The sequence below is a fragment of the Carlito syrichta genome, unplaced genomic scaffold, assembly GCF_000164805.1.
Source record: "Carlito syrichta isolate Samal-C Ts95f unplaced genomic scaffold, Tarsius_syrichta-2.0.1 Scaffold174567, whole genome shotgun sequence".
NCBI lineage: Eukaryota > Metazoa > Chordata > Mammalia > Primates > Tarsiidae > Carlito > Carlito syrichta.
In genome coordinates, this window is record NW_007118663.1 from 88,235 (window position 1) to 114,460 (window position 26,226).

The 26,226-nt window shown below is 32.6% G+C and overlaps 1 protein-coding gene across 1 annotated transcript in view; it reads left to right on the forward strand.

The window, feature by feature from the left end:
* SOX5 (SRY-box 5) overlaps window positions 1-26,226 on the forward strand; it is a 133,231-nt gene that overhangs the window by 65,445 nt on the left and 41,560 nt on the right. The window contains exon 4 of the mRNA XM_008051465.2: window positions 24,244-24,421. Within this exon, the coding sequence (XP_008049656.1) occupies window positions 24,244-24,421 (178 nt within the window). The remainder of the gene's footprint in view (window positions 1-24,243; window positions 24,422-26,226) is intronic.

A 26,226-nucleotide genomic window follows, 5' to 3' on the forward strand; every position in this document is an offset into this window, starting at 1 on the left:
ACGAAAAGAAATCTGGTCTATTCAAAATCTGCATTCAAGAACATGCATAGCATTGCTTGTTAAGTTACAGGTCCTTGAACTTACTGTTTGTGACCTGTTTGCATTAATGCCTGGCATATTGTCATTGGTTAATTTTTCTTTTTTTAATGTCTTGGTTTTATTTGTCACAAACCAAATATATTTATATTTTCCCCCCATAGTCTATCTTGCCAAAGACTATATGATAGAGAATTAAAACCATTGGCAGGTTCTAAAAATTTCTCAGCTGTTAAAACAAAATATTTCTAAATACATGTAGACTTATCTCTTTAGCAATTATTTCATTTCCCCCCTAGGATCCTATTCCAAAACTATTTTTTCATCGACCAATAAAAGTAAATACATTTAGCTCTTCAAAGATATTATCCTAGTTCTTGTGTGTCCTCACAGCTGAGTTTATGACTAAATGTTGGTAAATAAGTCTGAATGAAAGTATGAAATCTTTAACCTTTGTGCATGAGAGGTCCTGTTTAATGAAAATGTATAAGATAATTCTACCTTCTCTTATGAAAGAAAATTATTTGATTAAGGTATTCTTGAGCAGTATTGGTGTTTGAATTACATATGCAATGATGTTACTTTGAATCTGTTATATATCTTAACAGATGTTTTAATTTATCTGCTTATTACTTAACATTCTGTCACAGGATGGACCAATATGCAATGCATTCAGCAACTCTCATTTTTGTACTACATATTTCTTTATTTAAATAATTTTCCACATATTTGGTTGCAGTCTTTTAAGAGCCTAGACAGTCTTTGTTGCATAATAGTAATTTTTTTCTAAGAGTAAATTACTTCTTTCTAAATGTTATAGATTCAAAATCTGGCCTAAACCAGTTGCCTTGGGAGGAGTATTTAGACTCAGTTTCACACACAACTTACACAATTGTTGATTGTGAATAGGCTTATAACTCCATGCTATCAAGAACTCCTCATATGTAATAAGAGTGCTAAACACCTGAACCTCACATTTTAAGTGGTCTTCCTTTGTAAAAGTAGCCACCTCTTGGGAAAATTCTAAGGGCAACTTGTAAATACTACTAAGTGTCCCTTGGTATTTGATGCAGATTTATATATTGCCTGTAGCAACCAAGAACAGTTAGTTTGAAAAGCTGATGACAAGAGAGAATTCCTGGGTGCTTTTCTTTTAACCTTGCTATGACCCTAGTCATACCCCTAGTCACAGTTGTATCTCTGTCAATGGCAAGAGCACACAGATTGTCCGAATCAATTTTTTGTTCTTTTCGAATACTTCTGGCAGTGATGTTTCCATTTGCTCAGCAGTAGCACCTGTGAGTTATGACAAGGAAAAGAAATGTTTCTCTGACAAGCCAGAAATGGCCCTAACCAGCTGACCGGCACAATCAGATTTTTTGAGCTGCAGTATCCTTATAATATTGCTTCAAAGTCAGAAGCAAGAACTGGAACTTTATTGTGATCTGATTTTCTTTCAAAGGCACAGTAATGAAGCTTTTTTCTGACTTGGTAGCCATGTGCTTGTGTTAGTAATATCTACTCTGCCAATGATGCCTATTAGAGCACCTATTTTTTGCTATAATGGTACCAATCACATAGTTTCATGCTATCAAGTAAGCATTGTATCAATACACACTGATCAGCAGGGTAGAATTTTGTAGTTTAATACTACGAGTCACAAATTGTGGTATCCATACACACAAGAGTACTTGGCAATATGCTGGTTATGCAAGAAATCAGAGGATAATCAAGATTGATCTTGATTGAGGATTAGCTCTCACAAGAGATTTGGGAAATGAAGGCTTTTTTTTTTTTTTTTTTTTGGTAATTTGAGAGAGTGTTTTATAATGCCAAGTGAGGAGGAAAGCACAATAAAAAAGTACACATACAGTATAACCACAACCCAGTCTAACCACCAACCAACACAAACTATAAGAACAATATTTTAAATATTATGACAAGAATTATCCTTTAAACATAAAGCATAAAACATCAAAGTGATTTCATGAGTTTGAAACGGACTAGGAAATGCTAAGTTCTCCACAGGGATATTTCCATGATGAAAAGTTTGAAAAGCACTGCTCAATATAACTACAGTCTCATTTAATGTTTTTCACTTTTCATCTGACCATGAAAAATTTTAAGTAGTAATTGTTTCTACAAGTGTTATTTTCAATATGTAAAAGTCCCTAGAATCCTACTATTTGACTTATTAACAGAGCTTTTCAGGTCAAGATCTCAAATCATCAATATTTACTACACAGGGCTAGAACTAGTTTCTGAATGTAGTATCTCTAAGTAATACACGATACTGAAATTGTATTAATAAAAGAAGAACTGCCATTTATCTCTGTATGTTAGCATCAAATAAAATCATGGATTCATCCTAAAACTGTTGGGCCTTGTATTTTGTAGATTCCAATTCTCCTATGACTTCAGAAAAGAACGGAGTGCTAGGCTCAGTTAATTATAACCACATTCAAATTGATCATTTTCTATTCTTAAGCTTTGAACACTATCTGGCATATCACTTAAATGCTAGGATCTCCCTAATATGTTGCTCTGTACAGCTGCTCTGTGCTGTGCTGAATAACTGTTGAATGCCCCTTTCTCCCGTGTATTTCAGTATCTGGGAAACAACTGTTTTGTTAGCCTTTGAGATGTGATATGGATGTGTCATACTCAAGAGGTGAATTCATTTAAGAAGAATCACCCCATAGAGCTAAACTGTAAATGTGGCCCATTATCATTATCATCACTTCCTGGGTGGGACATATTTACGGTGGATATAACATAGTTGCTCTGTCATTTTGAATAAAACAGTTTTCTTTTTGTGGTCCCATGTTGCTAAACGGAAATATGTTAAATGAAGTGTTATCAACAGAACCCCTGTGATGAGCCTCCTCCTTTTCTTTTCATCTGTATTCAGTTGATGGAAATCTCAAACAGCTAGGTACTTAAACAGAGGCTTTTCAGAGCTCTGTGATATTAAATGTCCAAATAGGTCATTAGGCAATATATTCTTGTGACTCAGAAAGTAGGGGGTTGGTCACATTTGTACCATAAAAACAATAAAAATTATGAAACAAAGAGATAAACTAGTTTTAATCTCAGCATTTAAAAAGAGCAAAGTATACAGAGGGATTTAGGTAATGTCCTTTAAATTCTACTTGCCCAGGCTATCGTTCCCTGTACACTGATTTTGTTTTGACAAGCATCTGTCTTGCACACACAGCATGATGAGCCATGTCAGAGCTTTTCAATAATACAAACCAGGAGGAAAGAAGAGGATGTTGCGCAGGTGCAGACACAGGAAGATCCACAGAATTATGTTTTTTTTTCAGGAAAAGTTGCGCTCTAAAATAGGTTCAACTCAAACTATATCCACTGTCTAAAAATCTATATGTGTAAAGCATCATAATCTAAAATCAGGCTGTTAAAACCTAAATCATTTAGGGAAGAAAAAAATAGAACAGTATAAAATTGTGTCTTACATAGGCATATCTAGTACAACCTCAGTGACCATCATAGCTAAAAATGCTAAGTCATTATGTTAAAGTCTAAGAAAGCAAATTGCATTTCTGTAGTTATACTTCCTTTTGAGGAATCATTTATAAATTTGATTTCCTAAAACAGTTAAAATCCTTTATTTTCTATGCTAAATTATTGATCAGTGCCTTGTTGAAACTGATAATTGACCCTTTTTAATCACTTTAGCTCTTAGCTGTACTGGATACCTTTGAATTGAGGCTTGAAATGTGAAACCCGGAAACACTATTCCAAACCTCAGAGTTCATTCTCTCTTTCTGTTAATTAAATATATGCTGCTTACACATTCTTTCTTAATCATAAAATAGGAAGAATTTTCATGGTCTCTCTTGCAATGATGCCCCAAAAATATGTTTGTTTGGAAAATGACAACAAATACTAATTTCTTATTTAGACTGATGGAAAATAGTATATATGCATATCTATTCATTAGATTTTATCTAGATTTTTCTGTAAGAGAACAAAGAATTCTATTATTATTTTTAAACATTATAAAATAAAGAGTGGGGAAAAAAATAATACGGTAACTAAACAGAGGTAGATGTGAGTCAAAAATAGAGATATATAACATTCTAAACAAGACAAGTTCAAAATGCAAAGTATTCAAAGTTTCATTTATTTTACAAAATGTTTGAAATAACTTTTTATAGAGTTAAGGAATCTTAAGTCAGAAGAAAGTCCAGAAGGTAATCAGTTCACATCCAGTAACCCAGTCACAAGGTCACTTTGCCTCTGCCTAGAGTCCTACAATGTCAGGAAGCCCACCACTTCATGAGATGCCATTATTTTATTGAGAATAGCAATATCACAATGCTTTTATTTAAACAGAACTGAAAGCAGCTTTCCAGGATGTTTTCTTGTGGTTCCACTGAATGACAATTGTATTTGTTAGTACTCTTTCAGTTGCAGGTGATAAAAAAAGGAAGTATATTCAGTCATATTTTAAAAAAATTATTCTGATTCAGATGTGGTTTCATCAAAAGCCTAAACAATATTATATGGAATTGGTTTGTATCTCTTAGCTCTGCTTTTAGTTCACTGGAACCTTGAACTCCTAGGCCAAGAGACCCTCTCGCTTCAGGAGAATAGCTAGTAGTCACCACACTCCGATAATTTTTTTAAAACATTTTAGTAGAGATGAAATGTCACTGTGTTGCCCAGGTCTGGAGTTATCCTTCTGGATCTGGTTATGCAAAAATATAGCAGCAGGGCCTTTGGAGACTAAAATTTGCACATATGCAACTGTTCACTGGCCTCTGTCTGATGAGACCCCTCGGGCTTGTACCCAAATGCAAACCCACCAAAACACTTGCCTCTCCTCTTCAGAGCAAGCACACACATCCTGACCCCTGACACCTACGTTCCCAAACCTCTCAGTCAATACTCAAGTATAGAGCACACACACCTCTGCCTCTTAAAGCACCAGGATTTCATCCTTAAAAGGACTGTCCCTTTTTAGGTTTCTCTAGCCCCCTATTCTTTCATCTACCATTCAGTGATATAACATGTATTAATGTATTTCTATGACAAGTTTAGTTCAAGATAGTAGAACTACAGTTATAAACAAAACATTTTTTTTTCCTCTCGAGAGTATGCAATCTAAAGGGAAGAGGCAAACTATGAACAATTAAACAAATAGATAATTTTATATATGGTAAGTGCTATGAAGATAAAACATGATCAAATATAGAGTGTTGGGAACAAAGGAAAGGTTCTTCTAGAGATAGAGCTTTAAGGGAAGCCCTCTCTGAGATCAAAGTCATGAAAAGGAAGACACTTTTAAAGGCCTGAGGAAAGAATGTTCTGAACAGGAGTAACAGCAATTGTGAAGACCCTAATATGTGAACGAGATTGTTGAACTCAAGGTTTAGAGAAACGACTGAGGTAGCAGAGGTGCAGTGAACATGAGGGTTGAGGAATGAGGTTAGAAAATGAGAAAGACCAGATTATATAGGATTTTTAAGAACTTTGCATTATATTCTAAATGTATTCGCTTTTAAAGAGAAACGATGTCTTTTCCATCTGTCACAGAACTTATCAAACTGTTGTGATTATGTACTATTTACTGTCTTCTTTTCCTAGGGTATTATTTCTTTACAGCACAGGAAATTTTTTTCTTTTAGCCCCTGAGCCAATTAATTTATATTTTAAGTACTTTAACAGTGTTTTCTTAGAAACATTCTGGAATTTGACATAACCTGGACATTGCAATAGAAAGACAAGATCATTTAATTCAACAAAAATCTATTAATTACCTATGATGTGTCATAGTCCTGGGACCTAAAGATAGTGGTGAACAGTATAGATAGATATCTGTGGTCATGTAGCACAATCAATATATATAGTGAGGCATATGGAAAGGGATACAGACAGAAAGAGACAATCAGATACAGCTTAAGAAGGGCAGCAAGTAAGAACAAAGAGTGTAAATTCAACCTACAATATTTGTCAGGGTTTTTTTTTTTCCAGATTCACTTACTTTAACAGGAGTTTTTCACCTGCTAAGAAAACACACAATTGATAGTATCTGTCACCACCTATATGAAGCAAATTACAAGGTCAGGTTTTTAGAGTGCTATTTTAGTAGTAACATTGACAAGAATATTGATTTTAAAATAATCACCTTTAAAAACTATAATTACTTTATACTAGTGCTCATAAGAGTTTTGGAGCTCTAGTTTTAGTTAATGTCTTTTGAGCAGGTTAATAAGTCACATAAGGAAAAAAAACCCTAATTTCTGATTAATCTTATTTTTGTTTTAGTTTTTTTATTATTTTTTATTTTTGCCCAAACTTTAGAACCCACTATGATTTCAGCAGATCTTCCAGATCCAACAGATTTTTAGCTATCTCCAAAAAATATTAGTGAAAAATGTGCAGTAATCTTAAAACAACTGAAATAAGGTAGTTTTAAAATGATGAATAGCATCATTTTCATCAAGATAAATTTACAATCTCCTATATTATTTTTGAGAAAACAAGTTTCTTTCAAAGCATTTATTTCCCTCTCTCCCTCACTCCTTTTCTTCCTCCTTTTCGCCTCTTTTTAAATTTTCTCTCCTTCCCTCTCACCCTTCTTTCTTCCCCTCTTAAAGTTAATATAAGCTTTTTAAAAGTCACGCCTCATGTCATACAAGCATGCAATACCACCCACCTAAAACAACACTAAACACCAAAAATTTCTGTAAATGTTCTCTAAAACTTCTGTGAACAAGGTGATTATTTTCTTGGTTAAAACAATTCATTATGTAATTTATTTAAATATGTATTTTCATAATGCACTTGTTATTCAACATATATTGCTGTCATGGTGTTTATATACAAAGATATACTAATACATCAGTGTTCTTGCATCAATTTCCATAAAGTGTAATTCTCTTTAGTCCCGTTTTCATTTTCATTCATATACATACAATATAAAAGTGGCATTAATTGCACAAAGTTAATTTATGGAGAGATGAAGACTATTTTAATCCAGAGCCTGCCCCAAAATTTATAAGATAATGAGTTTCCCCAGCATCATTCAGTTTTTCATTACTGCTAATAATCAACAGCAGAATACAGTCATTCTTAATTATGTTTTTTAAAACAAAGACCAGAAATTATATGACTTAATTAGAATTAAATGTGAGGGGAAAAAAAGTTTTCAACAGATGCAGTTTACTCTAACGGTGAATTGTTGTTTAGCATCTGATTAATATGATCAGAGGAATTTGTAGGCACATATTCCTTATCTCATGTATTGTGAAGTTTGAGAACGTAAGAAACAGAATACCTGTCTGAAATACAGAATCACTTTTTTTTAGGAAATAGGAAATAATTTTATAACTCTTTAAATTGAAAATATATTTAAAATTTTGCCTTTACTAAGAATGTTGCTCATTTAAATTTCAAGCTTATTGAGTTTGAAATATGCATTCTTAATGGCTCAGAATGATTGAATATTACTAAAAACCTGATTATCAGACTGCTTCTTGAAAGCAACTTGCCTACAAAAATAAAAGTTTCTAGAACAGCTAGAAATTTCCCTAAGCTTGAGTCACGTATACCTAAGGTTGTCATGGGATAAATATGTCCCTTTTCTTGTCCTGAACTTCCTTGTGGATAATATCATTGGATACTTCTTAGAATTATACTCTCTCCTTTGTGAGCCGCAGGACTTAAATTGCAATATCCCACAACTTTTAGCAGTTGCATTTTCAATTGTGGCCTAGTTGATTCCACTGGAGACTTTTTCAGTACCCCAAAGTTTAAGAAATATCTTCTATGATTTTGATTTTTCAATAAGATAAAGATGAAATCTCTTCATTTGTAGAAAACAAAACAACATCAATAAGGGAAACTGATATCAAACCAGGCAAAGTTGCAACAAAAGGGAGGCCCGAATTTTACCTGTACAATGATGACCATTTGTATACCTAATCCTGAATTGTACCACACATCTTTAAAATAAAATTAAAAAGTTAAAAAAGAGCTCTCTGTGAAAACAGAAAAAAGAAAAAGAAAGAAAACAAAGACCAGAATTTTCATATTTCAGGTCTTACATAATCAAAATAATATGATGGAAAAACATGCATATGCACATAGATAAGAATTTATTTTCCCTCAAATTCTTTGGCAATACCAAAAAGGCTAATAACTTCATTTTCATAAAACCACAAATTATATTTTATTAAAGCTCTGTTGTAGTGCTTTGCAAGACCAGTTATCATTTTTTGATTCTGTAAGACTTTCGTGTAAATTTTGCCTTTTGAGAACAAGGAATCTTATTTTTCCTAGTTTATTATGCAATTAGAGCTGTTATGATTTGTTGTGCAATTTTGATGACTTTTGGCAGTGTAGATATTTCATAAATAGGAGAAAAAGAAATTGAGATCAGAAATAGAAAGGATGAAATACTGCAAAAATTCTTCTCTTGTGGTATTTCCAGTAGCACTTAAAATAACATAAGAAAAAAATACTTTTGTGAAGTATGTTTTAAAAAGCATTATGACAGCAACAGAAATGTCCTTAAATAGGTACAGATTAGTGTTTTCTATACTTCTTTATGCAACTCTTTTGAGGATCAAAGTTTCATTTTAAGTCAGTGGGAGTTCAATATTCAGGTCAACCCTACGTGAATACAGGGCAAGACAAGAATTTTGGGTCAAATGATGGAATTTTTAGTGCAGTTTTCATGCAAATAGTGCTGCCATTTATCTAAAAAATAATTATTCTGATCCAATTTTAAAGGAACCTCTGGGTAATTTTTGTTTTTGCTTATCTTTTTTCTCATTAGCATTCATTTAGTTGCACTGAGCTAGAATTCTGATCCGTTTTATCTGTGACTATAAGGTATGAGCTTGCAACAAAATAAAGAAAGCTCAGTTTTAGTAGATGGATCATATTAGAACTACAACCTTTATTCATGAATTGTAAATGGCTGACCCTTAACAGCTCTCAATAAATGTGTACTAGACTGTTTGTATTAAAACAATTCAATCTTAATAATATGAATTGAACCCTAGTTATCACTGTCTGTGATAATAGTTTTCACTATGTTCGTCTTTGCAAACTTACATTTATTAATACAACACAATCAAAAAAAAACATGTATAAAGATTTTTTTAAATTCAGTCATTTGTTTTGTAGCTATTGGTAAGGTAAACTCTTAGACCTTTCATTTAACCATATTATTTTCTAGAATTTAGGCATATAAAATAAGACTTTAAGAATTTAATAAGACAAAAAGAAATATTAAAAAATTTTAAAAATATTCTGTCAAAATGTACCTGAGTTATGTTTTAAAAAGCAAGATTCACTTACAACACATAGTAAAATATAACTTGTCCTAAATGAGTTATTTTCTATTGAGTAACAAGGGATAAGAATATTTTCCTTTGGATAGAGACATGTTGTTGATCTGTTCCAAGCAATAGACTTCACATTTTTCTAGAAACAAAGCAATATGTTGTTTATGTAATTTCTTAAAAATCACGTAATGACTGTTATTCATAGATGAGGTTTCTAAGAGTTACTTTTAGAAGATGTCAAAACACCACTTATTGAGGCTTCTTCAGTAAACCTTTTGAGCACCTATAATCTGCTGGGCACTTTGGTAAGATGAAAAAGAATAATAATTAACACACTGTAATGTGTATAATGGAGAAGATGGACAAGTAAACCAACAATGAAGCTATTCAATGAATAATATGAAGGTAAGGAAGAATGTTTCTAGCATTTCATGGAGTGGATTAGGAGAATAAGCAAAAGGCTTCCAGAAGATGTGACATATAGAAGGTTTGTGAAGTAAAAAGAAACAGGCTATGCAAAGGCACACAGGTATAAAAGAGTAGAATATTAGATTTCATCTGAACTTTATGAAAAGAAATAAGTTTGACTGGAGTGCCTCTCCAAAGCTTTGGGAGTGAATTTAGGAAGAAGAATTATGTAAAGATAAAAGTATCTAAGAGATGAAGCATAACCTCCTTACCATGGCATTCTGTGATCTAGCCCTGCCTACCTCACTAGCCTAATTAATTACTTCTGTCTTTCTCCTAAACTCGTGAAATCACTTTCTTATGTATCATATTAATTTACTTTGTTTTGCCTGTATTTGTACCACTCTCTTTTTTTTCCTTTTCTTTATTTTAAAGATGTGGGCAATTCAGAGTTAGGTATACAAATGTTCATTATGCAGTTACCTTGTTGATGAGGTGTGCTCCTCCCTCCCCCACTCTACCTCTTGAAATTGCTTTTGCCCTGTTCATTTCACTTCTCTCTGTTGTGTAACACCTACCAATAAGATCCATCTAAACCATCGCTTCTGTGTAAAATTGGCTGTTCCATCACATGTCCCCCCACTGCATAGATGTTTACTTCTTGAATAGTATCGAAGCACCCTTGTAATACTTAATTGCACTTGTCTTCCCTTGTATGATTCCAAGTCCCTTGGGGGTTGTGATTATATTGTAATCATCCTTAGCACCAAACACAATCCATGTAAGCAGTGTTCTACTTCTTTCAGAACAACAAATAAATAATCAAAGGTCAGTGGCTTGGATCATTGGAAGATGGTCTAAATGTAGTATGAGCAGAATATGATTGTATGTAAGAAAAATAAATGGTATTATACTGTGCCAAAAGACTACATCCACAGAAAGATTGTGAAATTTAAAAGTAAGATTTGTCATTGTTTATCCTGTCAGTCTAGGTGAAATACACTGGATTTAGGAAATATGAGCCTTTTAATCATTGGAGAAATATTATCTATAAAGAAGCATGCATTATTTACTAGCCTTTACTGTTGTCTGAATGAAGAGTTCACCATTTTATCTCTTTTTGCCCTGAATTCTAATTGTGAAATTGGATTCTTCAAGTATCTTGAAATTAGGAAAAGTGTACCCTGAAAAACTCAGCTATATTTTGTTCAGGTATATATAAATTCTGGCATTCAGTAATATACATTAACTTTATGACTTTGTTTACCTTAAATCCATCTTTAAGTGAGTGTCCTTCTTTACATATACTGAAGAATCCAGTGCATGCTGAAATGAAAGGCACAGTCTTCCATGAATATTGTCGGGTATTGTTATGTTGTTTAATTGATAGTTCAAATAAAGTTTTAGTAGGGATAATTTTTTATCCTCTTATTTTATATGATTATCTGCTCTTTTATGCCAAACAGTCTAGCTCAGGGTTGGCAGAAAAATAGCCCATTCATGCACAGATTTATTTGTTTATATTATATATATGAATATATTATATATATATGTTTAGTCATGCATCACTTAACAACAGGGATTGTACTGATAAATGACTCATTAGGCAGTTTTGTCATTGTGCAAACTTCATAGAGTATATTTCCATAAACTTAGATGGCATAGTCTACTATACACCCAGGCTATGTAGTGCAGCCTATTACTCCTAGACTGTAAGCCTGTACAGCTTGTTACTCTACTGAATACCATAGGCAACCTTGACACAATGATATTTATGTATCTGCACGTGCCTAAATATAGAAATTTTTTTATTTTTATTGGCAATAAAAATATGGTATTATCATCTTACAGGACTACCATCATATATGCAGTCTGTCATTGACTGAAATGTTGGTGATGCTATGCAATGCATGACCATATATTTGTATAAATACATATAAGTGTCTCTGTATATGTATATATGTGTATATATATTCCATCTCCTATTACAGCAATCAAGATATGCTATGCAGTACATGGCTATATATATATATACACACACATATATGTGTCTCTGTGTATATGTATGTATGTATGTATATATTCCATCTCATATTCAGTAATCAAGAATACAGATTCATTTTATTTGGCAATCTAATGAACCAAAACAACATTCAAAATAAAATCAAACATAAGGCAAATACACTCATTCTTCCTTTTTACTGCAGTCTAGAAGTTATGATCAAAACTCTTCTCTAATGATGTCATTACAACTGTTATATAAAATATTTTATGCAGTCCAGACTGTAAAATGTATTATTATTTTAATGTTATGGACTGGGAAAAATTAAACAAGAAACATTACAGCTGAGTTTCACTACACATTAATTATTTTAATTGACTGTTTCTTAAATGAATATCTGGTAAATCAATTTTGAAAGTCCTCGTGCTTCATGACATGCTTAACTCAATACAGACACTTAAGATACATTATACTGTGAGAGCTTTAATACAAATTCAGGATCATTATAATTAAATCAAACTCTTACCTGATGCTCACTTCTAAACCTTTTTACCTTTGTTTGTATTTTCTTTGACCTATACCTTGAATTTAATATTATAACATCAATAGGCAGAATATATAACCAAGCTAAGCATCTTTAAAATGTTGAGAAAAAATATTTTGTCTCTAGAGCACAACATAAAAACTAACCTTAACTGACATCCTGTATAAATAGTCATCACCCCTTGGAATTCTTTAAAGACATTGGTTCCCTCCTGGTCACTGCCATAAAGTTAAAGAATGCCTTAATGACTCTATTGAGGTTATCATTAAAATGAAGGAGATTTGCAGACATCAGCTATAAATCATTATAAAATGGCCTGTGGGTAACCTTTGACACAACTCATTCGAGATAAACCTGGGATGGATTCATGACCTTTGGTCGAGCCAGTAGGTGGGCTAAAGGTCTTTTCTATCCTCTCCTTCGTTTCTTTTCTTACAATATTAGTTCCTCTTTAAGTGACTGGGAAGGATTTGGATATTATAAATTGGCATGTGTTCTATGTGGAAACTAAATAGATCTATACAAATAATCTTGTTAAGGATGTTTATGGTGTTTAAATATTTATTCTTTTGACATAAACTTTAGATATATGAACATATTTGGAATTTGTTTATAGCTATTTGGCTAATATGTTTTATGATTTGGTGTTATAAAAATTTCTCAAGGGTTCCTACCAATATTATCCAAATTGAGCACTACAAGGTCTCTATCATATGGGGGATAAGATTTTTTTTTTTCAGAATTAAGAAATTACATTATTTCAGTTGCTTGTCTAATTTTTCAAAGAATTTATTTCTTAATGATCCTTTTCCCTGTTGGCATTTAAATGGTAGGGAAGCAGCTCTGAAAAGTTGCCTAAGCTTGCACCCCTATGTCTTGGGTCCAAGTTCCAGGCTTACTAAAATATGACAATTAGCACATCTTTGAATATTTCTAAACTCAGTTTCTTTATCTGTGAAGTGGGGCTGATGATATCTCACACTCTTGCTGTGAGAATAAAATTAGTCATAATATATGAAGGTGCTTTGTATCTGGAAAACTTTAGATATCAAGGAGTAAAGTAAATAGATTAGAAAATCAGCACTTAAGGTGAACAGCTGTACAATTATTCAAATCTTTTTAAAATGTGTAAATATTTACATTATGAAACTCATTAAGCGTACTTTCTTAAGTTTTATAATATTTAGCTTACTCCTCAATATATTTATATAACAGTGTGAAGGTTATAATAAGTGTTTATTTCTTCTTTAGAAGCTAGCTCTCTCTGTGACAAAATTGCATTACAAAATCAGCATTGCTTTTGGAGTAGGGAAATGTTCCCAGGTAAAAATTATGCAATTCCTGTAGTCAATTAGATATATACCATACCTTTTAAAAATTTACTAATAGGTTAATTATGAGAGAAGAGGAAAGAGAAAAAAAACGAAGTCAATTACAATTTGAAAATAATTGCTTTTGATGCAGTATGTTGAGGAATAAAAATAGTCTTTAGATCTTTTCTGGTAAAAATTCTCTAATTCCAAATAACAAATTTTGTAGGACTTGTTTCAATAATTCATGTCCTTGAGACCATTTTAAGACTCTACCAAAAAAAAAGTGGTCTGAGGAGCCACAAAATAATGAAATTATAACTTTACAAAAAGTTCTGAAAATTAAACACCTAATATCCCAAATCCAAATTCACGTCTTGACCTGGTGAATCAATCATTTTAGTGACAAATAATTCAATCTAAATAATCCAAACTAAATGAAATGCAAGAGTTTTTTTTAAGACTTCTTTTATGACACTTTCAGATTAATCACAGTGATATTTGTTTCAATATTGGCATTTCCTAGCAGCTTATATTGCCTTAAAATGTTTTATCTTTTAGTATCTATACATCACTTCACCAAGTGGAGTACAAATTTCTACTCTACCATTACAAATTACTTACTGTTGAGAGTAGTGCTAAAAGAAGTTTGTGGAACAAATTAAATAATAAGCTTATTACACATAGGGGAAAAAGAGATTAGGGTAAATGGCACAACTCTTCTAATTCTATATTCAAGAAGGAGAATCTCAAATACTGTACTGCTGTTAACCTAAACAGTGGCAGTCAATCTAGGTTAAAGTAAGTGGGAGAAGTAAATTTTTCATTTAAATTATATTTTTGCTTATTTTTGGACTTTTTACCTTTTGTCTTCAATGACTGCCCCCTTTTCTCTGTCTGCAATGAATGGAGTGAAAAGAGTTGTCGTCTGGATGTACAGACCTAGTAAAACAAGTTAAATTAATAGGAAGCCTGTCACTAAGGAGTTTCTGACAATGGCTTTGTTAGCTGAAATTTCTGAGTAGAAAGCAGCAAGTTCCAGAGACGTCAAACCTTTAACTCTGAAGGGAAAGGAAGAAGAAAAGGGAGCACAATTCTGAAGACTGGGAAAAACTACGAAATTCAAGTGGTGAGAAGAATTCATTAGAAAAGATTTAAATATTGGAGGAATACATGTTGTTAGTATATAATGCTCCTGTTTTTTATTTATAAGTCAAAGTGACATTTGTTCAGTTTGCATGTGCATTATATGTGAATGTAAATAATTTTTAAAACACTTTAAAGAAAAGTCAAAAAAAAGAATTCATCGTCATTGATTAATCTCTGCTATTCATTTAACTAACATTTAGTAGTTAATATTTAGTATTTTAGTGTTTTTCTATACAAGATACCAGTGGGTCATAAAAAATTAATATAATAATACCTATTCTCAAGAAAGTTTTACTATAAAGAGTAACAGTCTGCAAATTATCAGTGAAGATCTCTTTATGGAAAAGTTTTCTAAAATTATTTGAAATCTAATTATTTTGCCATCAGCAATTCAGGCAATAAACTAACACAATAAAATGAAATACAGTGATATAAATGTTACAGTCAGTGACACTAGGGTACTGCTTTAGGCTTCCCTAAACTTTTCTTGTTTTGTTTCTCATTCACCTTTAATTCCATTGCACATACACATACATACATCCTTCCCCATGGTTCTATATTTTGAACAATTTAGCCCTCACTTAAATCTCCTAGATAGACACCAATACATCAGTTAACTGTCATAACTGTCATTAATCATTAAACAGTTAAGGTGGATTCACCAGACTACTGAGGACTTGTACCCATAGGACCTGTATATGCATATATGTGAGCACTGGAAATGAAGTCTCTGATTTAGTTCACTGGAGTTAGTATTAAGTGGCTTATGTATGATGATTCCCTATTTCCCATTCTCCTAGGTTGCTGTCTAAAGATGGTCCTACTTGCTTATAATCAGACCAAACTTTTCCTGGAATCTACAAAAACATAAATCCTTAAGAGACTCATAGATGTTTTTTGAAAAGGAATGTTTGAGCCCTCTGAGAGTCTTCCAAAGTGTTTTATTTTGTTTTGTTTAATGATCATCAATGTTTCATTCACATTTTCATCAGTGGTTTTTTTCTTCTTAATAATAGGCTATACATGCCTCCATGTGGTACTTTTATCTCCTTTTTATATGACTTCATTGGAGCAGTCTCTCACTAACTTGCCTTGTTGATGTTATATTGGCCTGCTGCCCTTTTGACATTAATTCATTTCGTAGATTCAGTGAGAGATGTGGGTGTGCTCATTTTGTACATTTGAGTACAGGTAGAGATGGCATCTCCAACAGAGAGATGGTAGTAGAGTTTGATCAGCATAACTTATATTTCTTAGAGTTTATTCTGTAGAGTTGTGTTGCTCTGTGAGCTCCTGTTTTATTTTGTGTGTGTGTGAATCTATTCCATCATTTGACAATTTCTTAGTTTTTGGATAAGTTTTTTACACACAACTTCAAGTGGAACCAACAAGAAAGTAACAGTGACAAATGCCTTGTAATTATAAACTTGAGAACTGATCAGGTGGTGCCAAGAACACATCACTTTTTTTGTATATATAGTGACCAACTCTTTAATTTCGCTAAAGCATTTTTAAAAGCTTTTAGAGATTTACATTTAGAGGTTAGTAAGAGGAACTGGTGTGATTATTAACATCAATTTTTACTGCTCTATGCTTCCTTTTAGCCTCTTGGTAGAAGAACTGTTAATCATTTTGGATGATAGCAGCAATCATCCAGCTGTAATGAACACCCTAGAACAAAATAACCATTTTTATTAGGAATTTGAAGTTGTCCAGGAACCAGAGGTTAAGCAAAATTGAGTCTGAAACGCTGTCCATTTCTTACTGGCTATGTTCTAATTGTTCTCATTCAAATATTATTGTTCACACTTGTATTCCTCCCATTCTTCCTCTTTTCAAGTGTTATTAGAAAAATTTATTCTGTGAAATTACTGTGAGTAGCTTTTCATCTGGTATTGTGGGCTAAAGTCTTCTCATGTGATAGTCTTCTAAGTAAATGTATGGAAATTATATCTATACAGTGTATTTATAGAACTTTTGGAACTAGTCTAAAGTTGAAGATTCCAGAGCTAAATTAAAGATATTAAAGGGACAGATGAAGAAGTATTAAAAGAGAAGGAAAATGTATGAAGGAATGTCATTGAACTCTGCAACTTATTACAAATAAAATTGAGAGAGATTTAGGAAGTGTACTTATGTATGATGGTTGAAAAATAAGAAACAAGTATTCTTCCAGTAGTCAAAATGAGGTCTTGGTAAAAAATGCTTTGGAAATATGTAAGAACTTAATTTATATTGTCTATAATTCTTTGGTAGAAGATGAATTAGTCATCATTGCCTAACAAAATACCCCCAAAAGTGGTGTGCTTTGAGCAACAAATACTTATTTTATACAGTTTCTGTGGGCAGAATCTGGGAGCAGCTTACCTGGGTGGTTATAGCTTATAGTTTCTGGTCTCTCAGTAGGTTGCAATCATTTGAAAGCTTGACTGGTGCTGGTATATCCACTTTTAAGGTGGTTCACTCATATACCTGAAAAGTTAGTGCTTGTTTTTTGACAGGAGGCCTCAGTTTCTTGCCATGGGAACCTCTCCATGTGGCTGTTTGAGAGTTCTCCCAACATGGCAACTGTCTTCTCCCAGAGAATCAGTTCTCAACTGGGGGTGGTTTTGTAATTTGGGTGGGGTGCTACAAGCATCTAATTCTAGTGGACAGAGACCCAGGATATTGATAAACATCCTGCATTATGCAGGACAGCCACCAAAACAATCATTCAGCCCAAAATATCAATAGTGCCAAGGTGAGAAACCCTATCTCAGAGCAAATGATCTATGAAAGAAGAAGGTAGAAGCTGTAGTCCTTTATAACCTAGCATCAGGAGTCAAACTCTGTTATTTCTGCTATATCTTATTGTTTTTATAGAACAACCCCAATCGCTGTAGGAGCGGACTACCCAGGATTATAAATATGAGGAAGCAAGAATTATTGGGGACAATCTTGGAGGTTCACTACTACAGAAGGACTCTATGTGTAGAAAGCATGGCATTATTTTGACTACATATTTCAAAGCAATTTTTTAAATTAAAAATTGAATATAAAATATAACTGATATTTCAGAAGCCATACTCTTTATTCCTTATTTGTTTTCAAATGTAGGTGTTTTGCTTAATGTATTGAGGCGTTAATTAAAAAAAAATCAGAAAACAAGGAAAATATTCTATTATGGCATTAAGGGAGAAGGGACTGGGCTTGTATTTTAAGCAACAAATTAAACGATGGATACTATTTGAATACCTTTAAATTAATTAAGGGTCAACAATTTAAAACTAAAAGAAATGCATAGTTGCCATACTGAAGCAAATGTCTCCCACCCACACTACTAGCATCCACTTTCAAGAGAAACAGGTATACAATAAGCAAAAGTGTAAAATGGCAAACTAAGGAAGCCATATGAGAAGCTGGAACATATTACCCTCAGCTAAATAACTTAAGACTTGCATTTAAATGGCAATCAAGTCTAATGGTAACATTAACACAGCAAAGGCTTACCTATCAAAGATTCCTGGAGCTCTTTCTGCCTGGTTAACAAGGCATTTTGCAATTTGTAAGTCCAAAAGTAAGCATCTGTTCATGAAAAGGGGCTTCAAGCCTATGTGCTGTGTAAGATGATAGACTTGGTTATTAGAAACCTACTAATTAAGTATTAAGTGGGGATGGCCACGTGAGTAGGATTTTTAATTTGTCAAAGGCTAAGAAAATAATTTTAAAATTGTTACAGTTACCTTGATCTTATATTATTGTGACTGACTTGCACATAAATATAAACCTTTTTTCCTCTAAGTTCTCCACAAAGGAAATCTCAGCAGATACACTTCAATCTTTTTGGAAATCTTCATGATATTGTTTTGTTTCACGTCCTCTTGTAAACCTCTGCAGAACTATAGAGAAGAAATGCCTTATTTGGATAGGAGAGATGAAAGAAGTCTCCCCCAGTGAATAGAGTAGAAGAAGAAAGAGAAAGGATGAATGCATGTGAGCACAAGCTAGGAAAGAGGTGCAGCAACCAACGTTCATTACGCAATTCAGGCTGTCCTGTAACTTCCCTACTTAATTTAATACGATTATTTCATCAGAGAGGATAATAGCAGCAGCATGATTAATTTTGCAACATGTTTCATGAATGTCTCTACTCTTCCCCATATGTTATTCTTGCTACTTACTTCACATGAGTATTTGTGATAAATACGGAGGCAATCACAGTTCTCAAATCCTGTAGAGGAAGAAGCCTGAAATTATATATTACATATATCTTTATTCAATTACTGTATGGCTGTTAAAGAATCAAAGTGTTTTTGTAAGTGAAACAATATGTTAAATGTATAGACAAGCTGTCCTCAATTCAGTTTTAAAAAAGAACACAGTTTTACATGCATCTATACGTAGGGTTTAAATAAAAAGTAAATACACTTTCTTCCTTATTACTGACCACGGAAAACCAAAGCCTCAAAGTCACATGCATAGATATTAGTTGATTTGTGTTTTCAAATGCCTGGCATATAATAGTCATTAATAAATAGTTGAAATACCAGTTATTAAATAACAAGTGAATGAATGAATGAATGCATGTGTGATTGAATAAATTTGTATCTTCTTGTCTGTTGCAACTAGAGTGGTATAAATTTGTTAACTGCCAAATAAATGTTTGATTTTCAGTAATTAACTTAGGTAAATATTTAAGGAAATTGAATTTTGAAATAACTGTGATATGGCATGATCCAAATAATCAATTAAATAATGAGAATTAATAAAGACTTAAATAAAATTTCTGTTCTGAAGAATATAATCATTGCAGTCCAACAGCATACATGTGGGTATATTTCCATATTGTGCAGGACAAGGATAAAAATAGGAAGAAATAAATAGACTTCTTCAGAACACTGGTATCTCTATTTTCTAGTTCTCTATTAAAATTCCTAAGCAAGGAAATGAAAGGCTAAGAAGTGGGGAGAGAGAAATAATCCTCCAGACACTGATTCTTTGTTAATTATGTTTGATTTATCTAAGTCATTTGCTATTTGCACATTATACAGTTATGAATATTATACAATTATATTAGAGTCACTTTTTTCTAAAATAAACTTATTATTTGAAAATCATCTAAATGTATATTTGAACTTTATATAGTTATTTTAAGGTGTTTGTTAATTTTATGTAGAATAATCTCTGAGTTCCTAGTGGCAACTGGTATTTCTTGTGTACAACTTAGGCTACATATTTGTGTCACACCCTTTTCTTTATCCAATTTATTTATTTTTGGGTGAGGGGATTGTCATTGGCTGGAATTAATTCATTGGGACCTTCACAATATTTCTACTACCCTGACTGTAAACTAGTTGAAGTATGATGTTTGCTACTTGACCGTAAACTAGTTGAAGTATGATGTTTGCTATGTAGTCATGGTAGCTGTAAGTAAACAAACATGCCTGAACTATATATTTATTTGGATCTGACTTGTTTTACATTCTATCACAGACAGCTAAGATTAATCTAGTAGCTAATGAGAAGTTATCTCCATGAATAGGCTCTTAAAACTTGTATTGGGATGTAGAAAATAATATTTTCTTATACCTTGTATATTGTAATGAACCCTTGGGATTTTTCTCAAAGAACAGTGTAAACACCTCTGTAGTATTACCAAAGGAAATTTTTGGTGCTATATAGTGTGCAGAACAGAGTAGCACAAAAAGTCACTAAACTAAGTCAATCTGTGTCTAAGCTCTTTAACTAATGTATAAAATAGCAAGTTCTTGTATTATTTTATTGCATGTATATTAACTTTCATGTGGTATTATGTGTTAGAATTATATGGTTAGATCTGAAGTTCAGAAATTACATTCCTTCAAAACTTTTTAAATTTAGGATTAAATGTGTCATCTAAACTAAGAATATTGTATGCTAAGTCCCAAAACCTGGGAATGAATTAGAACTTTCTGAGCCTCACCTTCCTTCGTCAGATTGTTTGTTACTTTATAGTTTAAAGATTAAATAAATGGTTTGGAATATTTATAGTGAGCTGTGTAAATGTAAATAACAGACTTCTACTAGTTAAAAATTGCTTACCTTAATTAACACATTTAATTGAGCTTAATGCTTACATTATATTTATCATATACAAGGTTAGAGCTGCTGAACAGATACATAATTCTTCTTAACTATCAGATTACACATAAATGAAGTAACTATGAAATATGCTATTTTCAAAAGATCAGTTGGCAACCTCATTTAACAATTGGGCAAGTAATTAAAAGGAAATTGCTCAGCTCACTGCTTAATGATATATTTGATGGAAATGATATATTTTCCAGTGTTTTCTTGACTTTAAAAATTACTTTTTTATGTGTAAATAATTTTTTAAATGGTAAAGTATGTGTTCATGCCAAGTTTTCAAATTTCTCCTAAATAAGGTATTACAAGCAAAAATCAAAGTAGAAGTATGTGCTGTCAGCAGGTATTGCACATATTTGTAATTACAAGAATATGTGCCATAAATAAGTAGTCTGTGTCCATTTTATAGCTAAGGTTTTAAAATTTTCATCTAATCAAATGAAAAATAATTAATGGAAAATGGAAAACTATTGTAATTTTTGTATTCTTCACAAATAATATGCATTTGGTGTAGTAACTTAGTAACAAATTATTAAAAGAACCAAATTACAAAATAATATTGAAAAATTAGTCAAAATTATTTATATGGTTGCCAGTATAAGGATCAGGCATATGGGTTCTTATTAATATACCATTAGCCTGATCACAGAATTGAAAAGAAAGAAAGGGCAATTTTGAATGACATTTATATCAACTTTGGTACTGTCAACCTCTATTGTGTCCTTGGGGCCTTGCACTTTTTGGCTTTCAGACATCTGTGCTGCCTTGAATGGAGGAGAATATTAAGAGTTCCAGTGGGCCTCTTGCTCTGATAAATGCTCTGAATAGTTATCTTTCAGCATGTGCATGTAATAGTTCTTAGTGCTTAAAGCTAAGACATATGACATTCCACCGTATCAGCAGCTCCATCTGCATCATCTGCATCAACACCATCATCCCCCCCGTGTATACACTCACGGTGTTTCCTCTGTGCTCATAAATCTCTGCTGTCCAACTCTTGGAATATATTCCTGTGTGTGTGTGTGTGTGTGTGTGTGTGTGTGTTTTCTTTCTTTCTACACACACAAGTAAAACAGTCATTTTTAACTTTTTCAAGCATCTCCCAAAACTTTTGCAAGAGTTGTGATGCTGTCAAAAGGAAATTCTAAGGCTGTCATGATAGAAGCCAGTAGCTTCACACAGAAGGTAGTAAACAGATACAACACTTGGGAGGGAAAAAGAGTGCCTGGAATATTTATAACTACTTAGTAAATAGTTGATAAAGCCTCTAACTGACAGTCAGGATATTTAAGCTTAATTGACAAGGAGAAGACCGGGATTCTCATTGTTATTGTTCCGTGGAATCTTAGTAGCATTTAGTTTATTATGCATATGCATGCTTCCATTTATTAGTATTAGCATATGATGTATCTCAATCATATTTTAAAGACTTGGTAATATTATATATTTTCAATGTATCTCCTTAAATTGAAGATTTTTTTAAAAGGTTTTGAAGTCTAATAAAGCATTTTTAATGATCTCCCCTTATATAAGGCAGTGACTCTTAAACTTTAGTACTCATCAGAATCACCTGCAAATGCTTGTTACAATAAAGCTTTCTGAAACCTACCCCCAAAGTTTCTATATAGACAATTTGTCTAACAAGTTCCCAGGTGGTACTGATGGTACAAGTCCATGGGCCACATTTTGAGAACCAGTCATAAATACTTGAGTATAGTGAAAGGGTATAATAATTCTGGGTTTCTGCCAATCATAACATTATAAATGTGAATTATGGCTGAATGGCTCAAATAAATGTTTCAGATTGATCAATCTAATGGTAATTTTGCCCCTGTAGTTTTTAAAATGCAAAAATAAACTTCTCCAAGTTATGTATTGAAGCAATCATGAAATTATTTTACTTCCTACCAAGATTCTGTGAATTAATATAAATTTGGTACAGTGATTATTAATTTATCATGTATCTCACCTGATAGAAGATTGCCAGTTTGAATTTCCTCATGGATTTTCAAATAATTGTTCTTTTCTCTGAAATAAACAAAAGAAAAACTGGAAAAAAGGTACAAGAGTAATTCTTCCAAGTCTATTCGTGTGTTTTCTAAGTGCACCTAGCCACAGAATCAAATAATAATCTAATAATATTAAACCACTTAAAATATAAACTTTAAATGGATGTCATATTAACATTTTTAAAAGTTATTTACTTCGAGGGTTTTTTTTGTACATCTGTACATAAAGTTTTTGTATACATTAATTAGCATACACTTTCATTTTACCTAATTACCCTAGATGATTAAAAACTGTTCTACTTTTAACAAGTTATTCTGCTATTGGTAGATGTTTTTTGTCCTTAACCCTCAAAATAGTAGCTAAGTGGAAACTAAATTTTCATTCTACAATAATATTCATTTAAAACTGGATATAATGTAAGCAATGATGTATTAACATGTGACACAATATTTCACTTTTAGAGAACAGAGAAACAATAACTCTCCATTTGCAGTGACGGAGAAGTGTTATAATAATAATATAATATTATTCTTATATTCTTGTATGACACAATAGAAAGTTTAATGAATTTACTTAGGGATAATACAGAAATGTATAAAATTGAGTATAAACTATATTTTGATCCAGTAACAGTTGGAATTCACCAGTCATGCTAAACTGATCATATATAAATCTTCATGCTACATGTAAAGGAAAATCTGGAAGACATATATGGCTTTAAAAAACATGATGTTTGTTAATCATATAGAACAGTGTCACATAAATAAGTAGTACATAATAGGGTAATGTTTATTTTTATTTTTAGATTAAATCCAAAAGTATTCCTGTGAAACCTAGGAGAGAGGATTATTTTTAAGAAAGTTAGTAAATTTTATTGTGTGTGTGTGTTTACTTTGGAGAGCAGTTCTGATCAGAGATATAAAGCCATGTAATTCTTCATCATGGGTGTTCCAAGTACTCTGTCTAAGCACCAGGGCATAAAGATGCTCTAGATTCAACCCCAGTTCTTTGAAGCTTAAAAAAAAATCCTTACCTACATCATAATTTTTATTTGTTAGGTAATATCTCTCAATAAAAATGAATAGTACAAATGTTCTTACAGGTGACATCAATTATGTGCTTTCTTTGGATAACTGAATACACGTTTACCTTCTTTTATGCAAAAGGTGTTTTAAAAGTGTAGCTGAAAATATAGTATGTTGACAGCTAACCAGACACTGTAATGTTCAAACTGAATGTTAAGATCACTGATTGGTGGAGTAATTCATGAGAATTGACAAGCTGTATATCTGTGTTTTTCTAGGCACTTTAATCAGCCTTTCCTTATCACAGCTCATGTTCTAATGATCATTGCAGGATGAAGTGGCACAGCCACTGAACCTATCAGCTAAACCCAAGACCTCTGATGGCAAATCACCCACATCACCCACCTCTCCCCATATGCCAGCTCTGAGAATAAACAGTGGGGCAGGCCCCCTCAAAGCCTCTGTCCCAGCAGCGTTAGCTAGTCCTTCAGCCAGAGTTAGCACAATAGGTAAGTTCTGTTTCTTTTGTTCTTGCTGATTTTCTATTTATGACTATTGAATGAAATCATCTTTAAATGGCACATCACATATTCCCTGTGCATGGCTTGAGTTTTATAGGAGAGTTTCAGTTTGAAGAATCATACAGGTTTGGTTTAAATATGCAAATGAAATTTCTCACAGAAGATCAAGTTATAATGTCTCTCTGAAAATCTAATTGTATATCTAACTATGTCCATAAATGTATCATAAAAGAGCCTAAATGACTAGTTACAGTGAGGAGTGGTTCCAGAATGTTGTTATTAGGTGATTTACCTTTTTCACCACTGAAATTTATTTCCATTTTTCTGTGATGTATAAAAAGTATACATAATGATGAAATGCATTCTGCCTGGATCAGCACACCAATGTATTATTAAGAATGGGTAGCTTCAATTCTCCATAATTGTAAATTCAGTAAACAATTAGTAGAAAAACTTCTATAAGCTGACTTTGAAACGTTCAGTGATTATTTGTATACAATTTTGTTCAGCTGGCATGGGCCAGCCCTCAAGGAACTCAGGTTCAGTTGAAGAAAAATCATCAATCCTACACTACAGAGCACAAATGCAATCATTCAGTCAAAGAAAGGAGAGTATGGGATTCTATTTGGGAAGAATCAAAGAAGAGTAAGTTGGAGATAGCCTAATTCAAACTGAGCTTGAAGAGATACATTCACACAATAAGAAAAAGCACAGAGTAAAAATACCATATTTGTGAGAAATACATGGATTTGCCTAGGTTATAGAATGAAGATGTGGTGGAAAGTGATTAGAGAACTAAAATTAAAAGAGGCAAGTGGAATCTGATTGAATGCTATCCTAAGGAATTTTGACTCTTTCTCAAGGTGCAGAGTATTGGCAGAAGAAAAATATTGGAATTGGGGAAACCATTGTTTTGTTTGTTTATTTGTTTTTGGTTTCTGGAGAGCAGAATAAATTATAGAAGATGGAATTAAAAGATTGAAAATATATTATTAAAGGAAAATTGATACAATTTGTCCACAATAGGATGTATCCGATAAGGCTAAAGATGTAGACATAAGGAGTTTAGGAGTTTGATTTATGAAATAAGAAGGATTTTGCCTCCATTAACTATGAAACGGGAGACCAGAATGGAAGCAGGTTTAAGGGAAGACATAAATATAAAAATTTAATATGTGTTGAATTTGAAATACAAGGAACTATTTAGGTAGAGAGGTTTAGGAGGAAATTATAATGGTAAGTCTGAACTATAAAAAGTGGTAGAATTTTAGATATGGTAATTATTCCTTGATGAGGTGATTGAGGTCAGAGAGAAAATAAATTCAACAAAAAAGGATATGTCTGGTAAGAAGAGAAGTGGGGTAAAGAATCATAGGTACTATATTATTAATATGGTATATAATACAATATACCTAGATACTGTATTAGTTATCCATAGCTGTGTAACAAATTAATCTAAAATTTAGCAGTTTACGACACATGTTTATTATCTCCATTTCCAAGGGATAGCTTACCTGGGTAGTTCTAGCTTAGGATCTCTCATATGATTGCAGTAAAGATGTTGACCACAAGTGCAATCGCCTACAGGTTTTACTGGGGATGGATGATTTGTTTCCAAGATTACTCACTTATATGACTGCTGGCTGGAGGCCTCAGTTTTTTGCCACATGGATCTGTCCTAGGACTACTCATAACATGATGGCTAACCTTTCCCGGAGTGAGTGATCCAAGGGAGGGAGCAAAGAGACAGGCACAATGCCTTTTATGACCTGTTCTCCAAAGTCACCCAGAGT